At 46.1% G+C, this 22,627-nt stretch overlaps 1 protein-coding gene across 3 annotated transcripts in view; it reads right to left on the bottom strand.

Moving 5' to 3' along the window:
* Window positions 1-2: 2 nt before the first annotated feature.
* Window positions 3-22,627, bottom strand: part of OGT (O-linked N-acetylglucosamine (GlcNAc) transferase) — a 44,308-nt gene continuing 21,683 nt past the window's right edge. For 2 of the 3 annotated variants that reach the window (XM_090061728.1, XM_090061727.1), the window contains exons 13-22: window positions 22,327-22,485; window positions 18,934-19,023; window positions 11,915-12,040; window positions 10,218-10,388; window positions 9,119-9,235; window positions 8,866-9,033; window positions 3,417-3,569; window positions 2,732-2,984; window positions 2,253-2,376; window positions 3-1,073 (exon numbers count right to left, since the gene is read on the bottom strand). In XM_090061728.1, coding sequence (XP_089917854.1) covers window positions 899-1,073; window positions 2,253-2,376; window positions 2,732-2,984; window positions 3,417-3,569; window positions 8,866-9,033; window positions 9,119-9,235; window positions 10,218-10,388; window positions 11,915-12,040; window positions 18,934-19,023; window positions 22,327-22,485 — 1,536 coding nt within the window. In that variant the 3' untranslated portion in view covers window positions 3-898. The remainder of the gene's footprint in view (window positions 1,074-2,252; window positions 2,377-2,731; window positions 2,985-3,416; window positions 3,570-8,865; window positions 9,034-9,118; window positions 9,236-10,217; window positions 10,389-11,914; window positions 12,041-18,933; window positions 19,024-22,326; window positions 22,486-22,627) is intronic. The other variant, XM_090061729.1, reaches the window with a different exon arrangement.

Genomic DNA, 22,627 nt, shown 5'->3' on the forward strand with positions numbered 1-22,627 from the left:
GATCAAACTGGGCAAATCAAAGCTTTATTTAAAAAAAAAAAAAGAAAGAAAAAAAAAAAGAGAAAAGGCCTTGCTACAGTACCCAAGACTGTGCCACTATACATAATTAACGATCATTCCTGAAGGGTTTATTTGGCACCAGGTTTGTTTACTTCAAACACTCTGGAGGGCAGAGGAGGGAGAAGGGGCATTAATTTGAACTCAAATTTGGTTTTTCAACAGAATAGGAGCTGCCATCACGAAGCCAATTAGTTGTTACAGGGAAGCTTAAAAAAAACAAAAAACCCACGTGAAACGCACTGAGTCCTCATCTAAATCAACACAATACAGAAAGCTCCAAAAACAGAGGTCAAACATTAAAAGGCTGATATAGGCTCAAGTGGTTTATAAAACCTATAAAAAAAAGACTACACCAGCAAATACGCCCTTTCAGTCTGCACAGTTGAAAAATTAATGCAGGGTGCAACATATACTAGCTGAAAATCTTGTCATGGGAAAACCACACATATACCAACAGGAATACCTGTAATCAAACATTAAAAAGCTCCAATTCCCAATCCACAGAGGAGAGAAATAATTCATTGGACGACTGACTCAATCCATGAAAAATCACAATTGGTTGGGCAGTTCACACTTTTCCCACCACGCATCAGGTCTTGCCTACATACAGCACATGTGCACAGCTCAGTTCCCGCATTGAATAAAAGGGTCCCAGTCTTTATAGAATCTCTTCCTATCATGCAAGTAATATGTCTGGCTGTGCTCTAATCACCACCATGTATCATTTCAGCCACAGAGTACCAGGCAGATTAAGTAGAAATGCACAGTCTGGAGCTCCCCCACCCTTTAAAAAGGAGTTGGTAAGGCTCAGTTCCTGGAGAGTTCCACGTGGGCAGTCTCATGCAGATTCACTTGTCTCTACCGGCTTGATCATATGGTCTGGTTTGTTGCCAGCAGCATAGTGATCCCACATCTGAAGGTAAAGTCGTTCCAGGTCCATCGTGTACTGTTTTGTGTTGAACAAAGGACTGGATATTCTCTGCTTCCAGACTTTACCACGAATTTTCTTCAGGCTACAGAAAGGGATACAACAGTCATAAATAGTGACAATGTAGGAACATGCTGGGTTTAGTAAACGGTTACCTAACTTTGAATTCCCAAAACTCATTTTTAGCAGATGTGTTATTCCCAAGCTTCCAGAATCCACATTCTTGCCCTAACAGCTCATCTTCACTGGCATTCTTGTCTGCCAAAGGAATAAACTCAACTTCTCACTTTAGCTAAAAATGCTACGGCCACTGTGTCTTAAGTATGGCTAGAACATCATTAACCAGCATCACCAATCCAACTCAGCTCCATAAAACAGCACCCCAGACTGGAAATATCTCTCTTATTTCATTCTAGCTTCTCTCTAAACTGGAAATGAACATACTTGTTCCAAATTTTTCTACAAGAAGTCCACCGTGTTAGTGCATCCATCACTAAGCACAGAAAGTGATTTATAGTCTCCAGGCAGAAGACTCATCCAATTATTCTACAGTTCTCCGCTCGGTCAAAGAAGAAACCGACAATTTCCTAAGATGCCTTGGTTCAGTATGTATGTGTGCACTCCCATTCACAAACCTAAAGACCGTTAATTGATAAAACGAGCTTCTGAAAGGCAGTATGAACTAAAGCAGAAAGTATAAGCTTAGGAGTCAGGACATTATTCTTTCAGTTCTGCCCATCACTTCCTGGTCTCCCCATCTTCAGGTGTGGAACACTTTTCCTGGAGACTGCTACAGATTAGCCAGCACTTGTGATACAAACATGTAGCGTGCATTACGGAGAACAACTGTAAACTGTGCTTTACAGGAGACCCACGACTCATCCAGGTGTAGGCAAAAACTCTCATCACTTCCTACCCACTGTCTGCAACATACAATTCCGGATTCTGTGCAACAAAGCAAACCTTCTACTTGTCCTCCCCATCCAGCCTTCTACTAAAACCATGTACTGAGACTCTTTCCCAACAACAGAGTAAGCAGAATCGTGGCCCAGCCTCACACATTAGTAAGGTTCAGACCTTCCATCCTCACTACTGAATCCCCTTACTGGCTTTAACTCCTGGAGGCCAGCCAGTTGTTATTTTAACGGTTAAAAATTAGTCTGCTACTTTAGGTGCTGACAGGAGTTTATTCCATTTTGATTGCTAATGTTCACTAAACTCCACATGGCATCTTCTACTCATTCCACAAAATGAACCTACTTACTATTCTAGGTCAGTTCCCAGTTTTACAGCAATATCCTCATATTCCTGTCTACTCTTTGCAATAAGCTCAAGACAACCGAGGCAAGTAAGCTGGGATGCAGCAACTCGTGACGCAAGAGTCTCTCCTGTAAAATAAAGAACACAGCATCAAAACTTTCTGATTCTTAACATGTCCATTAAATAAAATTATTTCTCTCCTTCCTCGCCAAGGATATGCACAGAAGGGGCTGTCACTACAAAATGCTACTTATGAAGTATAACCAAACCCAACCACTAAGTAGGGTATAATGGAATTAGGCTGCACATGAATTCATCTCGTAGCACAGAAAGAAGGTGAATTTATATTTGTCCATGAACTCAACACACTAAGCATTTTTATTAAGAAAACCAACATCAGAAACAGGAGCTGCAAATCTATAACTGCATTCAGCATAACCAGCCATCATATAGTTCAACAGTTTTGCTTTCCTGACACATTACCTGGCATAGTGACCATGGGAGTCCCAGCCCAGAGTACATCCATCCCGGTAGTATGCCCATTACAAAGTGGAGTGTCTAGACAAACATCAGCCAGCTGGCCCCTTCTCACATGTTCCTCTTTTGGTGCGACAGGAGAGAAGATGATTCGATTCTGGGAAAGGCCCAGGTTCTGGGCATATTGTTGGATATTGGGTTCTCCTACAGCTGGGAAACGCAAGAGCCATAACACGCTGTTTGGAACTCTCTTAAGAATCTAAACACAAGGCAGGAAGAAAACAGAAAAAGCTTTCAGAAACATCACCTTCTGACAAGGCTATAAAGGTCACTGCGCCAACAGAATTAAAAACTTGCCACATGCAGACCATTAAAAAGCTTGTCAAAGAAATGATGATTTTTACCAATTAGCCACATGTATCTATTTTAAATCAGACCTAAAAGGGTTCTAGTCCCATTAACACCCTACACGCCCCCCCCCCCCGCACAGAAGACTGTTCATAGGATACGGGCTTCTTTCAAACCACATAAATATTCCCAAGAAGTCAGGTGCATAATTTTTTCTGAACTCAATGCAGACTACTTTAGAGGCCTGTGGTTCATGGTAAAACTATTCCTGTAGACAAGACAACAGCCAAATTCTAGCGATCTGACCTGATACTTCATGACAAACAAACATATAGCTACTCACATTAGCCCACATTTGTAAAGTAGAAGGATCAATCTTATACAGCTGGTTAAAGTTGCAGTACACAACAGCATCCTCTGGTAATCCATACTGAGAACGTGTGGTAACAATGATGGTACGTGGAACTTCTTCCCCAGTTGCTGCCTTATTGTTGATCTACAGAGAACACAAAAATGTCAGTTATTAGAGTATTAAAATAGTCTGAAGCTAGCTCAGACCACAGGGTGTCTACTCAAAACAGTTCATTAAAACATTTTATAGCATCATAAAATTTTACTCAGGCAACTTTGTTAAATACAAGGGCAAGTAAGGTTACCCACCCATCCGCAAAACGACTATTTACACTCTTAGAATGTACAGACGATACGTCTGAGCAGTTGCACGCCCTTTGCTTAATGTGCAGTCCCAAGTATTCAGAGGACATAGCTACGAAAGGTGGCACGCCACTGCCCGCCTCAGTTCCTTCCATTACCTCTAGCAGCTAAAGCTGAAACTAGAACTCCGAGGACAGAGGGAGTGGCACGCACAGATCAAGCACATTTATTGAGAAAGGAAATGAGGTGGAATAGATTTGGATTTCAGTTAAGTATGCTGCTATTTCATGGGAAGTTAGTTAAGCTGGAGAAAACGGACTGACAAATCCGCAAAACAGGTAAGAAATTGGATAGAGAGATCATTATCAGACTTTGACAAAGACTGGTCTTGGTCTTATACAAGCATGTTCACTAAGAACCTCAAAAATCAATACAGGTGTGTACTAATGAAATTTGATGAGACAAATTTAGGAGGTATCATCAATACAATAGAGGAGTAAAATAATACTCAAAGAAAATGACATTAAGGAATAAAGATTCATTTAACAGGTCCTGCACTTTAGAACTAATAAGCATTCTGCCTATAAACTGGGGCGAAAGCCTTAAGAAGAAAAGTCTAAATGTATTTTGCCAATCACAGGCCACTTATAAGCCACCAAGTGTGCTGCCATTATCAGAAGGGTACCTTAGCGTAGGTCAAACATGGAATTTCCAAAAAGATTGAGAAATGTGAACGCTGCTGTACAAAAGGATTAGTGAAACTAATCTTGAGTACTGTGCACAATTCTGATCATGCCCAGTTCCCTCATCCCCTTCCCCCTTCAAATGAACGTCTAACTGTAACAGGCACAGAAAAGGGCTGCAGGGATGGTCAGAAGAACGATGGCAACTCAGCTTGTATAACGTAACAAAACGAAAAGAACACAAATGATATCCATAAATTCCTTGGGGGGGTAATAGTGAGGAAGTAAGACGAGCTATTAAACGCTTAAGGACAGTTATGGAACAAGAACAAATGGGTAAATATTGGCTGCAAAGCAGAAAGCTTATAAACGTCGGAAGAGTGTTGTTCTGGAATACCTTTTGCATAGAATAACGGAGCAAAACCAGTTAAGTCTGTGAATGGGTTTAGATGATCTGGTTACGTCAATGGAGCAGACAGGCAGGATGCAGTGATCCCTTCCCAGGCATACATTTTTAATTTGAGGGGGTCACTCACCTGTACCCAAACATTCATATCGTTGGGAGTTTGGAGAAGCATTCTTCCCTCTGGACGGTGGGACAAAGAGGCCTTAACTCAAACAATGGTACTAATACTAACTGAAACTGCATCTGCTCTAAATGGGAGCACTATACAACAATAATCTGTGAACTTGAAATGGTAGCTATTGATGGCTAATGTCAGAACAAAACCAGGGTCCAGTACTGTCAGGATGCCACAGAGGTTAAATGCTATTGTCACTGGCCCTATGCCTCCCTTCCCCTCAGGCCTTATGTCTCCCTGTCCCCAGTGGTGCTCCACACCCTGGATTTTGCCAGTGGACCCTACTACCCCCACTCAACCCATCCCCAAATTCCTGCTCCCGTCAGAATCATAGAAAATGAGAATCGGAAGGGAGCTCAGGGGGTCGCATCTAGTCCAACCCCCTGCTCAAAGCAGGACCAGCCCCAACTACATCATCCCAGCCAAAGCTTAGTCTAGCCAGCTCTTAAAAACCTCCAAGGATGGAGATTCCACAACCTCTTTGGGTAGCCTGTTTCAATACTTTACTACCCTCCTACTTAGAAAGGTCTACAGGGCCAACAAAGCGTGTGGCTCAAGGCCACCCAGGGATGCTATGAAGCACAGTGTGGGGGCCATGTCACAGGATGACAGGGGGTGCATGGGGGGGTATCCACCATACAGCTCAGCAGGCATTCAGAAGCTGGACAACCCTGCACTAGAAGCTACTGCTCGCTCAGCATGCAAGATATAGTTCAGTCCCCATCCGTGTCCCCCCGCCCCCGGTAAGAACAAGAACTAGGGAAGTTATTAGCAATTTATGAACGGATTCCAGTCAAATGTTATACTTTTATGGAAAAATTTCAGAACAAAAGACAACTTTGTGAAAGATTACTAGGGATAGAGGACCAGGCCAGGCGAGTCTACACCTCTCTCACAGCTCAAGTAGATGCACTAGCTATAATAGAGGCTGTCTAAATTGAAAAAAATAAACCAAATACTCTCCTTGTGGGTTCAAAGGAACGTTTCCCGAGTTGCGTAATAGACTGAGGTTGCAGGTCAGTGCAGGTTCTCTAGCCGGTGATCAAATGTTCTAAAAATCCCTTAAAATATTTTTACAGTATCTTGACTAAATACATTATTTTTGATTAAGTTATGTTTAGTCAACCTAACTGAAAAATGTTGTTTTATTGACAATCAGAGTTCAATCAGGGCTGGCCTGCATATGCAGACATCTCATTTTGTAATATTTTCCTTTGCAAAGGACTAGCATAATCAAGTTATATCATAGATGTTAGGGTCGGAAGGAACCTCAATAGATCATCGAGTCCGACCCCCCGCATAGAGTGCTGGGTTCAGATGACCCCAGCCAGATGCCCATCCAACCTCCTCTTGAAGACCCCCAGGGTAGGGGAGAGCACCACCTCCCTTGGGAGCCCATTCCAGACCTTGGCCACTCTGGACATTAGGAGGGACTTCTTCACAGTTAGTCTAAATCTGCTCTGCTAGCTTATGGCCATTATTTCTTGTGACCCCCAGGGGCGCCTTGGTGAGCAGAGCCACACCAATTCCCTTCTGCACACCATGATAAATTTATAGGCAGTCACAAGGTCGCCTCTCAACCTTCTCTTGCGGAGGCGGAAGAGGTCCAGGTGCCCTAGTCTCTCCTCGTAGGGCTTGGCCTGCAAGCCCTTAACCATACGAGTGGCCCTTCTCTGGACCCTCTCCAGGTTATCCACATCCCTCTTGAAATGTGGCACCCAAAACTGCACGCAGTATTCCAACTACGGTCTGACCAGCGCCTGATAGGGGGGAAGTATCACCTCCTTGGTTCTGTTGTCATGCATCTACAGATGCATGATGAAGTACAGTTAGCTTTTCTGATGACTTCGTCACACGAACGACTCATGTTCATCTGGGAGTCCACTAGGACTCCGAGATTCCTTGCTGCTTCCGTGCTACCGAGCACTTTCACCCCCAGTTTACTGAGAACAGGGTAAAAGTCTGTGTCGAAGGCCTTGCTGAAGTCCAGAAAGACTACATTTCCCCTCAGCATAATTTTTCCTGCTGGGCTCTCACATATATGAGCCTTAATAATCTTTTCAAAGACTTTGCCAAAGATGGAGGTGAGACTGACTGGCCTATAGTTGCCTGGATCCTCCTTCCTCCCCTTCTTGAAAATAGGGATCACACTGGCCCTTTTCCAGTCCTCCGGGACCTGTCCCATGTCCCACGAGTGCTCAGATATTCTTCCCAGTGACTGTGCAATGGTATCAGCCAGTGCCTTCCATACCCTCAGATGGAGCTCATCCGGGCCTGCCGACTTAAACACATTCAGTCCTTTCAAGTGACTCTACAAACATCTCAGGGTCAATGCTTGGTAGTCTGGCGCCCATCTGCTGCCCACTGAGACTTCTCTTGCCCCTCGTTTAGGAAGACTGAGGCAAAGAACTCACTGAGGAGTTGAGTCTTGTCCTCCCTGTCTGTCACCAATTGCTTTTGCCCATTCAGTAGTGGTTCTATTCCACCCTGGCCCTTCCTTTTACTCCCTATATATCTGAAAAACAATTTTTTGTTATCCTTAACTTAAGATGCCATCCTCAGCTCCATGGTAGCTTTGGCCTTTCTAACTGCCTCCCTACAACTGCAAGCTGAGGAAGTACACTTCTCTTTAGTAATCTCTGTTTCCACTGCTTATATGCCCCCCTTTTTGTCCTTCGGCTGTTCTGGATTTCTCTGGTCAGCCAAGGAAGCCTCTTGGCCCCTTTCCCCCCACATCGAAATAGTCTCCTTCTGTGCCCAAAGGATCGTATCCCTTCAGTTATATGACTCTCAGACAGAGATGCACTGAAGAAAATTTCAAAACAACTTGTGAGGAGAGGCTGAGGGACCTGGGCTTCTTTAGTCTGGAGAAGTGAAGATTGAGCAGGGATGTAGCAGGAGCCTTCAACTACCTGAAGGGCAGTTCCAGAGAGGATGGAGCTGGACCGTTCTCAGCAGTGACAGATCACAGAACAAAGAGCAATGGGCTCCGGGTACAGCAAGGGAAGCTGAGGTCAGATATTAGGAGAAGAACACAAAACCTCAAAGCATGGGGGGAGCTGCCCCCATATTTATGCAGGGCAGGACAGGCTGCAGCCGGGGCTGCCCGGGGCTCTTCTAGGCAGAGGCTGGGCTCGGAGCAGGCACCGGCAGTGTTTGGAGGATGCTGGATCCACCCCAAATTTCACCGCAGCTCGGCTCCCAGTGCTGCCACCGCCAGCCACCCGGCACTGCCCCGGCTCTTCCCAGCACATGGGTGGAGACAGGGCACTGAGCTGGGCGGGGCTGTGGTAGCACTGGGAGCTGAGCTGTGGTGAAATCTGGGGTGGATGCAGCATCCTCCCAGAGCCACCAGTGCCTGATCCAAACTCGGTACCCGCCAAAAAGAGCCCTACACAGCCCCGGCTGCAGCATGTCCCACCCTGTGCAGATACGGAGGCACAACTCCTCCTCCTGTGCCCTTCTGGGGTGCAAGCAGCAGCAGGAGCCACTCCCCCACCCTGGGCAATGCCTGTCCCTGCCCTCACCACAGGGGGCACTGATCTGCACACTCCCCCCACAAATGTCCCTTCCCCCCTTCCCATTCTACCACAAATCGACTGGCCAGCTGGAAGCAGCTCTCCACACTGCCGGCTGCACTCCTCACTACCCGAGTGCAGCGGCTGCGCGCAGCACGAGCATTTATTGACCACATTATCGGCCCTGTCAGGCCACTATCTGATACAGCAAATTTTCTTTATATCTGTACACCCCAATAATTTATTTTCTTAAAGGGAATCATGAAGACATTAGTCTGGAGCCTGGGCTCTTTTCTCATAATGACGTTTTAACAAAAGATTTAATGGGAAAAAGGTAGTGCCTTTCTTTGCCTCACCTGCGTAGTGGCTAGTCCATTGCTAATATTGAATCCATTGATTGTTATCTGAATTTGTCCACGATTAATCATCTCAATCACAGCTTCTGCAATTGTGTTCATAGGAATGACTGGCATACTGAGAGCTGCACTGCTATCTGCGTTGTCTCCACTATCAGGACATTTCATCTAAGGGAAATCAAGCATGATTCATTAGAGAGAAAACACTGTGCTCAGTCCACTGAGACAGAATACATAGAAGCAGAATTCTTACCTTAACAATTTTGACATCAGGCAAACTATCAAGAAATGCCTTCAGATCAATGCCATTCAAAACAATTCTGTTATCGTAAATATGACCATTGGATTTGAAGTCAATGACTGCTTTTTTCTGTAGAAAATGAAAAAAAAAGTTTCTTTTAAATAAGTTACAAGAGCTCTTTACCAGCATATTCTACTAGCAGTGCACCAATTAATTGGTCCAATATCAGATCAGCACCAATACAGAGAAAACTGGCTGCATCTCAAAATTGGCCCGATGCGGCCAATAATTTGGTCAATAAATAACGGGGTGCGTGCAGCCGCGGAGCAACACATAGGTGGCAAGAAGCAGAGCTCAGCAATGTGGAGAGCTGTTTGCAGCTGGTAGATCTGTTGTGGTGGAAGGAGCATGGGAGGGGGGTAGATCAAACCCCCCCCTCACAGTGAGGGAGGGGTGGGGCACAGGATGGAGCCGCAGCTCATCGAGACTGACCGACCGACTGACCCCGGGAGGGCACGGGGGAAGGGGGAGAGAAGGATGGAGAGGAGAGGGGGTATGTGCCCCCAGATCTGTGGAGGGCAGGGCGGGCAGGCGGCAGCTGTGGGCTGGAGCCAGGGCTGCACTGGGAGGACGCTATGGGGGAAGGGGGGGAAGCCTTAGCCACCCCAAATTTCGCCATAGCTCCCAAACCCAGCTCCTACTGAGAAAAGTCCGGCATAGCCCCAGCTCCAGCCCGCCCTGCACAGATCCAAGGGCCAATGTCCCCAGCTCCCCCACGGTGCAAGCAGCAGCAGGAGCTGCGCCCCCCGCCAAGCTGCGGCTCTTTCATGCGTCCTGCCCCGCCTAGGCAATATGCCCCTGCCCCACTCCCTTCCCTCACCGTGGGGGGTGTTGATCTGCCCCCCCCGCTCCACCACACAACAGACCTACCAGCTACACACAGTTGTATCAGAAATCTGATCACTTTCAGCCGATATGCCTCCTTAAAAATCAGCTCTCAATATCAGCCCCATGAATCTCTATCAGTGCACCCCTGCATTCTACTAAATACAAGACCCTATAAAAGATTCTTATCACTGTTTGCTATCCCAGTCCTGCACTTTCCACCTACCTTCAGATGAGGGAACATGTTGGCATGGTCTCCAATAAAGAAAGTGTTCGGCATATAAGCCAGTTTTTCAGAGTACTGCTCAGCCACCTCAACTGGGGAAGTTTCTTTGTCTGTAATAATGTAATCCATAAACAGGGCCCCACTGGTTCCAGGGTACCCCAGCCACATTGCCTACAAAATAAGGCAAAGTGAGATTGTAATTTCAACTGCAATAGATCTCACACACAACTGTACAATATGCAGAAATTCAGCATGATGTTAGTCTCTCATATTGCTGAATCGGCACAATAAACATCCACAAGATGTTAAATGCATACAACACTGCCAGCTCACCAAAAGCTTTTGTTTATTTTTAAAATTTCACTGCCTTGGATATCCCCACTATTAAGGTTTCCTATTACCAGTAATCTTTCAAGGTGTATTGGTATTAATTATTTTAATTTGAACACGGAAGGCTTGCATATAAACATGAAAGGTTCTCCATCAGCATGTTCAAATTATTATTCTTTTTTTTTTTTTAAATTTGCTTGATGCTGCTTTATCACTATGGGGACTCTGCATTTAAAAAAAGTCCCAAATTTTCTGATTTGAAAAAGTAACCCAAAATCCACATTTTTCTGTGATTAAAATGCAACACCACTAATAAATACAAGTAATGTTGCATTTTAAATCACAGAAAAATGTGGATTTTGGGTTACTTTTTTAAAATCACAGAATTTGGGATTTTTTTTATTCAGAGAAAAACAGGATCCCTGTCAATCAGAAAATACAGTTTCATAGTTGGTAGGGTCAGAAGGGACCTGAGCAGATCATCAAGTCTGACCCCCTGCCATGGGCAGGAAAGACTACTGGGGTCAAATGACCCCGGCTAGGTGATTATCTAGCCTCCTTTGGAAGATCCCCAGGGTAGGAGCAAGCACCACTTCCCTTGGAAGTTGGTTCCAGATCCCAGCCACCCTGACTGTGCCTCCTGACATCTAGCCTGCACCTACTCTCCATCAACTTGTGGCCATATTCCTAGTTACTCCTGGTAGTGCTCGGGAGAACAGGGACTCTCCCATTCCCCGCTGGTCCCCCCTAGTAAGTTTACAGATGGCCACTAGATTCCCCTCTCAGCCTTCTCTTGTGGCAGCTGAACAGGTTCAAGTCCCATAGCCTCTCCTCATAGGGACTTCCCTGCTGCCCCCTGACTATGCGAGTGGCCCTCCTATGGACCCTCTCAATGCTGTCTACATCCCTGCTGAAGTGCGGCGCCTAGAACTGGACACAGTACTCCAACTGTGGCCTGACCAATGTCACATAAAGGGGGAGGATCACCTTCTTGGACCTGCTCATGTTTCACAACCATGTACTCAACCTATGGGAAATGGTTTTTGCTCAAGACAAATTCTCCAGGCTATAATGAAGCAAAAACAAAGGTGCCCTACCAAAAAGCATGATAAAATGTACTCAAATCTTGTTTGTTCTTAGCCATATGAAATATTAATGGAGTATTCAGGAACCCCATTTGTTGTTGGGTTTTTTCTTCTTTCAGACATTATTCACCAGATAAGACTCAAAAGGACCTATACTAGAAAGTGAAGCAAATATCGGTATTCTACTTATAGGTCTTGCTCTGGAGGGACCAACATATTCCAGGGGAAAATTTAATCTTATTTCTGGGACACGGGAAGCTCTCCATACACTGATTCTACTACCTGAATTGGTGCTGGTCTGAGTGCAAATAGTTCATTTCGTGCTCCCTTAGTGTAGCCATTCATGTTGATGAGGATGTGTATACCATCCTGGTGGATGCGATCTGCTGCTTTTCCATTGCATGGAATCTGAAGTAATGAAAACAAAACCAAACATTACGAGTTACTCATTGTTTAGCTCTTTAGCAGTGAGATTCAACATTATTATTACCAATGTGTCTGAAGTACAGAAAAACACCAACCAACAATTTGTCTCAGGTGATATGTATACCTAGCTTACGTGTCTCATACCTAAACTTAGTCTCCATTCCCTCCCCCCCGCCCCAAAAAAAAGAAACAAAAAACCCCACAAAAACACAGTGACGTCACTTATTTAATACTGCACCAACAGGGCAAAGTTTAGCCAAGCTCACCCAACCCTTATGTTAGTTAAGACAAATGCCAGCACTTCATCTTCCACCCTTGTGCTTTCTCCCACACTATACCTGACTGACCACACATGACTGGGAACTGCTAACAATATATACAAGATTATACTTTTCTGCTGTAATAGCTACAAAATACCCAACAAGGGCATGCTTCTATAATATTGTTCCTGCCAAACATGCTGACCATACCATTTCACCCTTTTCTTGTGCGCTTATCCATTTCAAATTATTACGTCTTATCTTACACTTTGTATACTCTCTGCGGCAAGGACATTTTGTACTCTATTTGCACAGTGCCAACCATAATGAAGTTCTATGACTACAGCAATAGATAAGGTAATGGGAATGAACACAAACATCTCAGAGTACCTACTAAGGTAGCACAAATGAATACAGACCTCTCTTGAGGAAGCAGTTACTATGGTACAGAAGTTTCTCAAGGCAGGCTCTGCATACTCCTGACTTGTGGGATTCAAGTGAGCAATGCAACACAGGAAGGTAGACTGAGGAGTCAATTATTAAAAGACTGAAGAACTGTCCTCTCAAGCAGTGCAAATGAGGAGCAGAACTACTTCTTATGCGACAAAGAACTCCAGACAGAGAGCATATTTCCATGAGCAGAATATTGCAGAACAGGCACATCGTGGCTGAATATTACAAAACAAGCACGACAAGCACATTCATCAGTAAGCTTACAGGCAGGGGGAGGACCTTCTTAGCAGCCTGGCAGCAGAAAGGGATCTTGGAGTCAGTGCTGACTCCAAGATGAACATGAGTTGTCAATGTGACAGCGATCAGGAAAGCTAACAGCACTTTATCCTGCATTAGCAGGTGCATGACAAACAGGTCCAAGAAGATGATACTTCCCATCTACGTGGCACTGGTCAGGCTGCACTTGGAGTACTGCATCCAGTTTTGGGTGCCACACTTCAAGACACCTTGAGAGGGTTCAGAGGAGGGCCACTCATATGGTTAGGCTCCTGCAGGCAAAACCCTATGAGGAGAGATTGGGGACCCTGGATCTCTTCAGCCTCCACAAGAGAAGGCCAAGAGGTGATCTTGTGGCAGCCTATAAATTCATTGAGCGGGGGTGGGGCGGGTGCGCGGGATGGACAGACACACAGCAAGGAATAGGAGATGTTCTGTTTACCAGGGCACCACTTGGGGAAACTATGAACAATGGCCACAAACTGACAGAGCACAGATTTAAGTTAGACATCAGGAAGAACTTCTTTATGGTAAGGCTGCCAAAATCTGGAATGGGCTTCCAAGGCAGGTAGTGCTCTCCCCTACATTTGGGGGGGGGGGGGAGGGGGTTAGTCAAGGTCTTGGAACGTATCCCTATCTGTTACATTGTAAAGTGGGTTCCCTTTATGCAAATCTGAGTTGCGCATCATTTTCCAGGAATGCAGGTACAGCATAAAGCGAGGGAAACCTGTACAAAACTGGCAACTGGAATCAAGGACAACAAAAAGTCCTTCTTCAGATATGTAGGGAGTCAGAAAAAGAACAAAGGAAGCATAGGACCCCTGATGAACGATAAGGAACGACTGATAACCGACACTCAGGACAAACTCCTGAACGAACACTTCACGTCAGAATTCCACTAGTCCAAGGGTGTTAGCTTACTTGACAGGATACAGGATGACCATGATGGGGGTGACCACCATAGCGGGTGCAGATCTTGTGGGGTAGCACCTACAAAGGCTAAATATCTTCTACAAGACAGCAGGACCAGATGAACTACATGCAAGAGTGCTAAAAGAACCGGCCAATGTCAATGCACGACCTATGGCCAAGTTATATGAAGACTCATGGCGCCCAGGACAGGTCCCAGAAGACTGGAAGAAAGCCAATGTAGTGCCAACCTTTAAAAAAGGGAGAAAGGAGGGCCTAGAAAGTTACAGGCCAATCAGTTTGACCTCAATCCCTGGTAAAATCCTGGAGAAAATTATCAAGGAATCCATTACAGACAGACTAACAGAAGGCGATATTCTGAAGGATAGCCAACATAGCTTTGTTATGGGCAGATCATGCCAGACCAACCTCATTTTCTTCTACAATCATGTAACTTGCCACCCAGATAAGGGAAATAAGGTTGATGTCATAAACGTGGACTTCCAAAAGGCCTCTGACTGGTCTCTCACAATGTCCTCAAGGTAAAATTGGGAAAATGTGGCCTCAGCTACTTTACGGTCCGGTGGCTAGGTAACCAGCACCGTGACAGGACCCAGAGATGAAGTCATAATGGCAGAAGGTGACCAGTGGCGTCCCTAAGGGTTCAGTACTCAGATTGGTGCTTGTCAACATGTTCACCAACAATTTGGATTCAGATATTAAAAGTGAAATGGCAATGTTAGTCTTACTTCAACCCTGAGTAAGGTTGAGAGAATTATCCTGGCACATGTCCACGAGGGGCCAGCGGGGGAGGTTATGCTTAGGGGCAACCAACACAGGTTCATTAGAGGCAGGTCCTGTCAGAGCAACCTGGTGGCCTTCTATGACCAGGTCACCAAATCCTTAAATGCCGGGGTAGCAGTGGACATAGTCTTTCTGGACTTTAAGAAGGCCTTCGACACCGTCTCTCACCCCATTCTCACTGATAAACTGGGGGACTGTGGCGTCGACACCCACACGGCCAAATGGGTCGCTAAGTGGCTGGAAGGCCACACTTAGAGAGTGGTGGTGGACGGGTCATTTTTGACCTGGAGGGATGTGGGCAGTGGGGTTCCGCAGGGCTCAGTCCTCGGGCCCGCACTGTTCAACATCTTCATCAGCGACTTGGACGAGGGGGTAAAAAGCACCCTGCTCAAATTTGCTGACGACACTAAGATGTGGGGGGACCTCAGCATGCTAGAAGGAAAGAACAGGCTGCAATCGGACCTAGACAGGTTACAGGGGTGGGTGGACGAGACTAGAATGGGATTCAACACTGATGAGTGCAAGGTGCTACACCTGGGGAGGAAGAACCAGCAGCATACCGACAGCCTGGGGAACTCCCTTCTCATCAGCGCAGAGGCAGAAAAGGATCTTGGAATCATCACTGATGCCAAGATCAACATGGGCCGGCAGTGTGGAGCCGCGGTCAGGAAGGCCAACCGCACCTTGTCATGCATCCACAGGTGCATCTCGAGCAGGTCCAAGGAGGTGATCCTCCCCCTCTAGGCAACACTGGTCAGGCCACAGCTGGAGTACTGCGTCCAGTTCTGGGCGCCACACTTTGAGAGGGATGTGGACAGCATGGAGAGGGTCCAGAGGAGGCCACTCTTATGATCAAGGGGAAGCAGGGCAGGCCATACAAAGAGAGGCTCAGGGACCTGAACCTGTTCAGCCTCCACAAGAGAAGACTGAGGGGGGATCTAGTGGCCTGTTACAAACTAGTCAGAGGGGACCAGCAGGCACTGGGGGAGTTCTTGTTCCCCTGAGCACTACCAGGAGTGACTAGGAATAACGGTCACAAGCTGGCAGAGTGTAGATTCAGACTAGACGTCAGGAGGCGCAACTTCACTGTCAGGGTGGCTAGGATCTGGAACCAACTTCCAAGAGAAGTGGTGCTGGCTCCCACCCTGGGGGTCTTTAAGACAAGGCTAGACAAACACCTTGCTGGGGTCGTTTGACCCCAGTACTCTTTTCTGCCATGGCAGGGGTCGGACTCGCTGATCTGCTCAGGTCCCTTCCGACCCTACAAGCTATGAAAAAATGAAAGTTTTTTTTGACGACACCAAACTACATGGGAGCATGGTCACACTCGAAGACAGGCTGGCAATACAGGCCAAACCTGGACAGGCTTGCGAGGTGGGCAGACCTCAACCTGATGTCGCTCAATACGGAGAAATGTAAAGTGCTCTGTCTGGGGAGAAATAATTCATAACACACATACAAGCTCAGCAGAGCTATGCTTGCCAGCACCACAACTGAACGAGACCTGGATGTCAGAGACAACCAAATGAACATGAGCTACCAATGCAATGCCATAACTGGTAGAGCTAATCAAACACTGGCATGCATCTATGGAGGCATCTCAAGCAGGACTAAGGATGTCATCCTCATGCTCCTCTCCATCTTGGTGAGACCACAGAGCTGGAGTACTACATCCAGTTCTGGACATGGCACTTCAGGATGTGGAGACGCTCGAGAATCCAAAGGAGGGTTACACACATGATTACAGGCCTTGAGACCAGGTTATACAAGGAAGCTGAAAGACTTGGGACTGGCTCAGCCTGCAGAAGAGAAGACTCAGAGGGGACTTGGTGGCAGCCTACAAGTACATCAGGGCCTGGGGGGAGCATCTATTCACCAAGGCCTCCCAGGGGAGAACAAGAAATAACAGGCACAAACTGACTGAAGATCGCTTCAGGCTAGACATAAGGAAAAACTTCTTTACAAGTCAAATGCCGAGGGCTTGGAACAAGCTCCCCCCAAAGGTGGTAGTCACCCACCCTGGCGATCTTCAAAGAGCATCTTGATGCCCATCTGGCCGGGGTTTCTGCCCAAGTGCAGGGGAGCTGGACCCAATCATCTGTAGGGTCCCTTCCAGCCCCTAACAACTATGAAACTATAATGCCTTAAGGGAGGTGATATCAGTGCTCTGTTTCCATCTCATGATGACTGTTGATGCATCCATTCTGGGCTGGGGAACCTGTACCAAAAACAGACTTGTCTGGTTAGACAACCAACAACAAATGGGAGATTTTCCATGCGGGCCTGACAAAAATACTGGCACCAAGTCCCAGAGTAAAATGCTTCATAAGCTCCCTAGCAGAGAGGCATATCCTTAGGATTAGATCTAGTAGGTTAGCCCAGTGCACCAGATGTGCAGTGCCCATGGTCCTGATCTAGTGCCCATAGGGGGGCGGCTCAGCCCTGACCCGGCTGTCCAGGGGAAAGGGGTGGGGGTGGCTTGGTCCCAAGTCAGCCATGGGGATGGGGAAAGGCTGTACAGGTCTTGGGAATCTGAGGGGGGAGGAAAGGAAGCAGTATTAATTGCCACTGCTCCCCCACCACCAAATTTCCTACCAAGGCTTCATGGGCCAGAGGCTGGCACCTCCCATTTAGCTAGTCTTGCCAGCATTTTTGTAGGCATTCAGCTCTCCATTTTAATTCAATGTGGCCAAAATGAAGCCAGAAATCTCATCTCCCCAACACTTTTCCCTAATCTTCCCTGTGTACTCCCAAACATCCTCCCAGTCATTTAGATCAACAGTCTAGGTATCCAACTTGGCTCTCACCAGGTCCAAAATGACGATCATTTCTAAATCTTGCCACCTCTCTTGTACGTAGTCCTTAAAAGCATTTTTTTTTCTCATTTTCCATGCAAGGAAGGCTCTTCAAGGCCCCCACTGCTGCCTTCAATGAAACTTCCCCTTGCTCTCCAGACTGGTCAAGTCATGATACTGACCAGTTGACACTGGTGCTCACAAGGCTTAAAAATCCCAGCGGGCTTAGGTGCTTTTGCCAGGGACTCAATTTGTCTGGCAGCAGTTTTAGAGCTGGGTCGCTTCTGCCTCGTCTTACCACTCACAAGGGCAGCTGCTGATACCACAAAATCAAACTGGGTTTGTATAGGATCCTCACTGTGGGAGGCATGGAGCCTCCTACACACCAATAAGCAGAGCAGTAGGCAGAGCACAGTTGCTCTGAGATAAGTAGCTCAATAGTAGGACTTCCATGAGAAGATTTTTCTGGGAACTAGTCACTTTTGATGTCTGACTGGTGTTTGAGAGTTTGCCTACTGTCTGGTACATGGTTTTTCTGTGGCGTGTTTCCCCCTGCCCCCCAGCCTGGCTGAATGACGGGGGCTGGTTTAGCTAACTGAGACACAGAGCCAGGCTAGACAGCCTTATAAAAAGGCAGCCCCCAGAGAACAGAGAAAACAGGTAACAGAGGGCAGCAAATAGAAGAGTTTGCCAGTGAAGTCTGCTGTAAGAGGGAGCCAGGGAGCAGGAGACTGTGCTATGTGCGAGTGTGCACACCAGCCCAAGCATGGGTGTTTAGTGTGTAGGATTTTGTGGTGTGGTTTTGTTTTGTTTTTGTCTACAGCTTAGGTGTCCTTCAAGGAGCAAAGGCAGCAAAGTGAGGATGGGTCAGCAATTGTGACCTACATATAGGTATGTCATGTAACGTTTCTTCCCAGAATGTCCTTTCGTCTGCACTAAATAAAAAGCTGGTATCTGCCGTGGAGGAAAGAGACTCAAAAGGCCTCAAGCAATGGGTTGGACTAATTATCTCTGGAGGCCCCTTCCAGTCCTACTCTTCTGTGATTCTCCAATTCAATGATACTGTTCAACTTATTCCTCCTATGTAGGTATGACTATTTTCAAAACTCATAACATCTCTCATTTGCCCACCAGCATTACTAAGCCATTCCAGCATGGACATGCACACACCCTTCAGATGACTACCATTTCTAGAATAACTATAAAACTAGGATTTAACTCCTCAAAATTTTCGCGTTTGTAGATCATACTTGCCACTCAATCTGCGATTCAAAAAACAAACTGTGGCCAGTACCCTTTCACAGATTCACACAGGTTGAGCCAACCAACCATTTAAAAAAAAAAACATACCAAGAACCCAACAAACAAAAGAACTAACCTGAGACAGATCAATGAAGTGGTTTGCTTCAGCCATCACCTTTACCCGGAAGTTCGTGCCATCATCAGGACTGAGAGCATAACAGAAAACCTAGGGGACAGAGCATCTCAAGTTAGCGTAAAGATTTCAACTCGGACTAGTGACTGAAATTTCACCATTAATGCGGCTTAATTATACCAAGTGATGGTCATCCACAGAGTAATTTGGAACGAGATTTAATTTTATTAGGCATGAGGGTAATTCTGACTTCATGTACAAGTACTGGCTTTGAAAGCCCTAAATAAGTATTCTAGGAAAACTCTGAACAAACACCACAGACTTTGCAGGTATGACAACTGCATTACTGGGCTTGGTTCTGGATTGACAGTATACTTAGCCCCAAGTCGTCCAGCCAAACAGAGCAATTAGAGGCTGGAGGGACTGGGTACAAGCAAAAGGGTAATAGCATATGCAAACTACAGGTCCTTAGTAAATTCAACACTTCCTAACCATGGATTCAAACACAGCCAATGTATACAAGTCTGATTAGATGGAAGGCAAGGAACACACTTTAGTAAGAACTAGTGGATTCAATATCTATATAAAGATTTAAATTTTCTTTGGTGGACTTTGGAATACGGTCACTCTAGAAAAGGTTATAATCCCTTCCAGCCAACATGGATATTTTGTGAGAACAAAGTGATTATTTTCAAATGTAGCAACTTATAAACCATTTAAGCAAGCAGCTTCTGTCAGGAAGGTATACAGAGGTCAACATTGGGGTCTGAGATTTTTCATCATGGGCTTATTTGAAAGGTGCAATAGCTTCTGCACTTCTACATCAAGAAGGAAATGTGAGAGTTACAAGTACTACTAGGACTCAATAAAAGAGAAAAAGGATGCATGGAATAAGCATTCTGAAGATGTGAAAAGGTATGGATCAGGGGATCACAATGTTTTTGGGCAGAGTACCAAAAACACCCACAACTTCGACTTGCAAGATGTTAGCATGCCATGAGCAGATGGCGTGGGAGTGACAAGGCACCCAACCCTTGCAGCAGCAGCAGCAGCAGCAGCAGCAGCATAGCCCCGACCCCCTCACCACTGTCGTCCCTAAGGCACATGCCAAACAAAATGCCTGTGTGTGACATGCTCAGGTATCCGTGACAGGAGTTGCCTACCCCAGCGTAGAATGAAATGACTGACAAGTTGCACTGATCGTGTTTTGGACAAAAGAGAATGTTATGATTTAAGGGACATGTCAGGCAATTTAGACTGATCTAGTATATTAAGTATTTGAGAAAACCAAAAAAACCCAACTAAACAAAAACCAAAACCAAACTACTTTAGATGAAAGGCTTAAAAAAATTAGGGGACTAATCAATTCTGAAGAGAATTTAAGGCAAGGATGTCAAACTCACTCCAGGCCAAATCCAAACTAGAGAGGCTCCTCTCGGGCCAGATCTGTGAAGCTGCATTCAAGCAGGGTTGCGTGGCTACACAGAGCTGTATTCACACAGCACAGAGCTAGAGGCACATGTCAGAGAAGAACCAAGAGCACGTGACAGTACAGAGCTCTAGCTGGGCAGCGGAACAAAGTCTGGCGTGGGCGGATGCACAGAGCCATGCTTGGGCAGTGGCATGGAAACAGAGCTAGGGGCACACAGCAGTATAGACACAGACATGCCTAAAAGCAGGGGCTGCTTCAACGCAGATCCACACTGCTACCCAACTAAAGCTCTGCACTGCTGCATGCCCAGCCAAAGTTCCATGCTATCATCCAAACAGCTCTGCACAACTGCCCAGGACTGATGGCACAGAGCTACACAGAGTTGTGTTCAGTAGGGAGCTACCACCAACAGTCATGTCTACTGGTGTCCAGGGACCCCAAATTCTGTTTCACTGCACTTCCAATGGCCCACAGGTATTTGACACCCTTGGGTTTAAGGTATTTCTTCAGTCACAGATTAACTTTGGAACAGAATTAGGAACAGATTCACATTTAACACTTAGCTGCTGTATCAAGTATCAATATTTCCTTCATTCTGCTTTGTTCTTAGTGTTACCACAAAACTAACATGATCCCAGAAAACTACCTATTTTAGAGCAATTACAGGCCTTTTTTTTTTGCAAAAATCTTGTTGGTCTAATAAAAGATAACAGTTGAGGGCCACACACAAAATCATCCAACAACAAATTATAGATAAAAAAAAATATACACATTAAAAAAGCCAAAAGAAAAAGACAACTACATAATAGCTCAAAATAAAGTCTTACTATTGTATATGAGGGGAAGCCACGTGCAGCAGAGCTGCCCCAGGCAGTGTTGTGCAAGCGTGGTCCGCTGCCCCTATTCCTGACTCTGGCCTGTGGCTGCCTTACAGCATTCTGTAGGGGGTCAAGCCCCACCCACCCCCACCTGGGGCAGGCCATGCCTCATTCCAACCAGCTGCACAGCTTCCCAGTAGGGCTGCTCCTAGTGGAGCCGCGCATGGGCTGCTTGGCTTCCCCCACCACACTTCTCTATGGCTATGGGGACACAAGCCAAGCACCACACCCCCAGCCAGGCAGGGGGAAAGCTGCAGCCAAGTAGCTCCTGGCCCCAGCACAGTGCTCCAGCTCACATGTGGATGGAAGGTGGCCAGAAGTTGGAGCCAGAGCCTTGTGTGCTGGGGCAGAAGCCATTTGGCTGCAGTTTTCCTATCTGGCTGGGCATATGGTGCCTGGCACGCATCCCACAGCCACTGTTGCTTCCCCACGGTACCTGCTTCCTGGAGCAGCACAGCCAATGGAGGTGCGGGGAGCCAAGCAGTACCCAGGCAGGTGGGCTGAATCCAGTCCGCGGGCCATATTTTGCCCACCCCTGCCTTAGGTGGATGCAGTTCAGCAGCGATTCAGATATCCCAGGAAGAAGGTTATGAGCTCCTGATACTATTCATAAGGATACGCAGCAGATAAAAATATACGGTTGCAACAGATTTCAGCAGACTGATGCATAGTTACCATTCAGCAGTACTACCAGTTATCCTAATCTGGATAAAAACAGATTATCCAGCCAAACAGAAAGAGCAAAAAAATAAACTGATTACAGGGGAAGATTCCATTAGAAAAAACAGACACCAAAGTATCAGATACTTCCTTTCTGCTGCTGTTCTTCACAGCCCCTACTGCTAGTATCTCCAAGGACGGCGTGAACTTCTTACTCCCTCAATTCCACTTTATAAATAAAGGGGAAGAGGACCTGCCTTTTGTGGTAAAAAAAAAAAAAAATCTTCCTAAAAGAGTCTACAGCAAACCTGCCACAAGAAATATTTGTTTGGCTTTCCCCAAACATGAGCACTTTCCCTACCTTAAGCTACCTATGCAACACCTGTCAGTTAATTAAGATGCCAGTGGGCTATTTACAGTACTTACCTCAAATTTGTCTGGGTTATGCATGCCTGGGATTGACTGCATTAGGTGGGAGGTTGGATGGTTGCCAAAATCAGAGCTCACATAGCCAATACGAAGTCTGTTTTCACTAGTCTTCAAGTCCTTTGGATGTTCATATGGTGGCTTGTGAAGGACATTGATCTACCAATAAAATTCCCAAAACATTTAGTGACATCATAAACCTATAAATACCATGCAGAACACTAAAAACAGACCCCTTCCTGAATGTCTAAGGCCTTCAGATGTGCCCACAACTTGTCTTACCTCATATTCAAACCATTAT

Source organism: Crocodylus siamensis, chromosome 8 (genome assembly GCF_052110815.1).
Source record: "Crocodylus siamensis isolate JL-2025a chromosome 8, ASM5211081v1, whole genome shotgun sequence".
Taxonomy (NCBI): domain Eukaryota; kingdom Metazoa; phylum Chordata; order Crocodylia; family Crocodylidae; genus Crocodylus; species Crocodylus siamensis.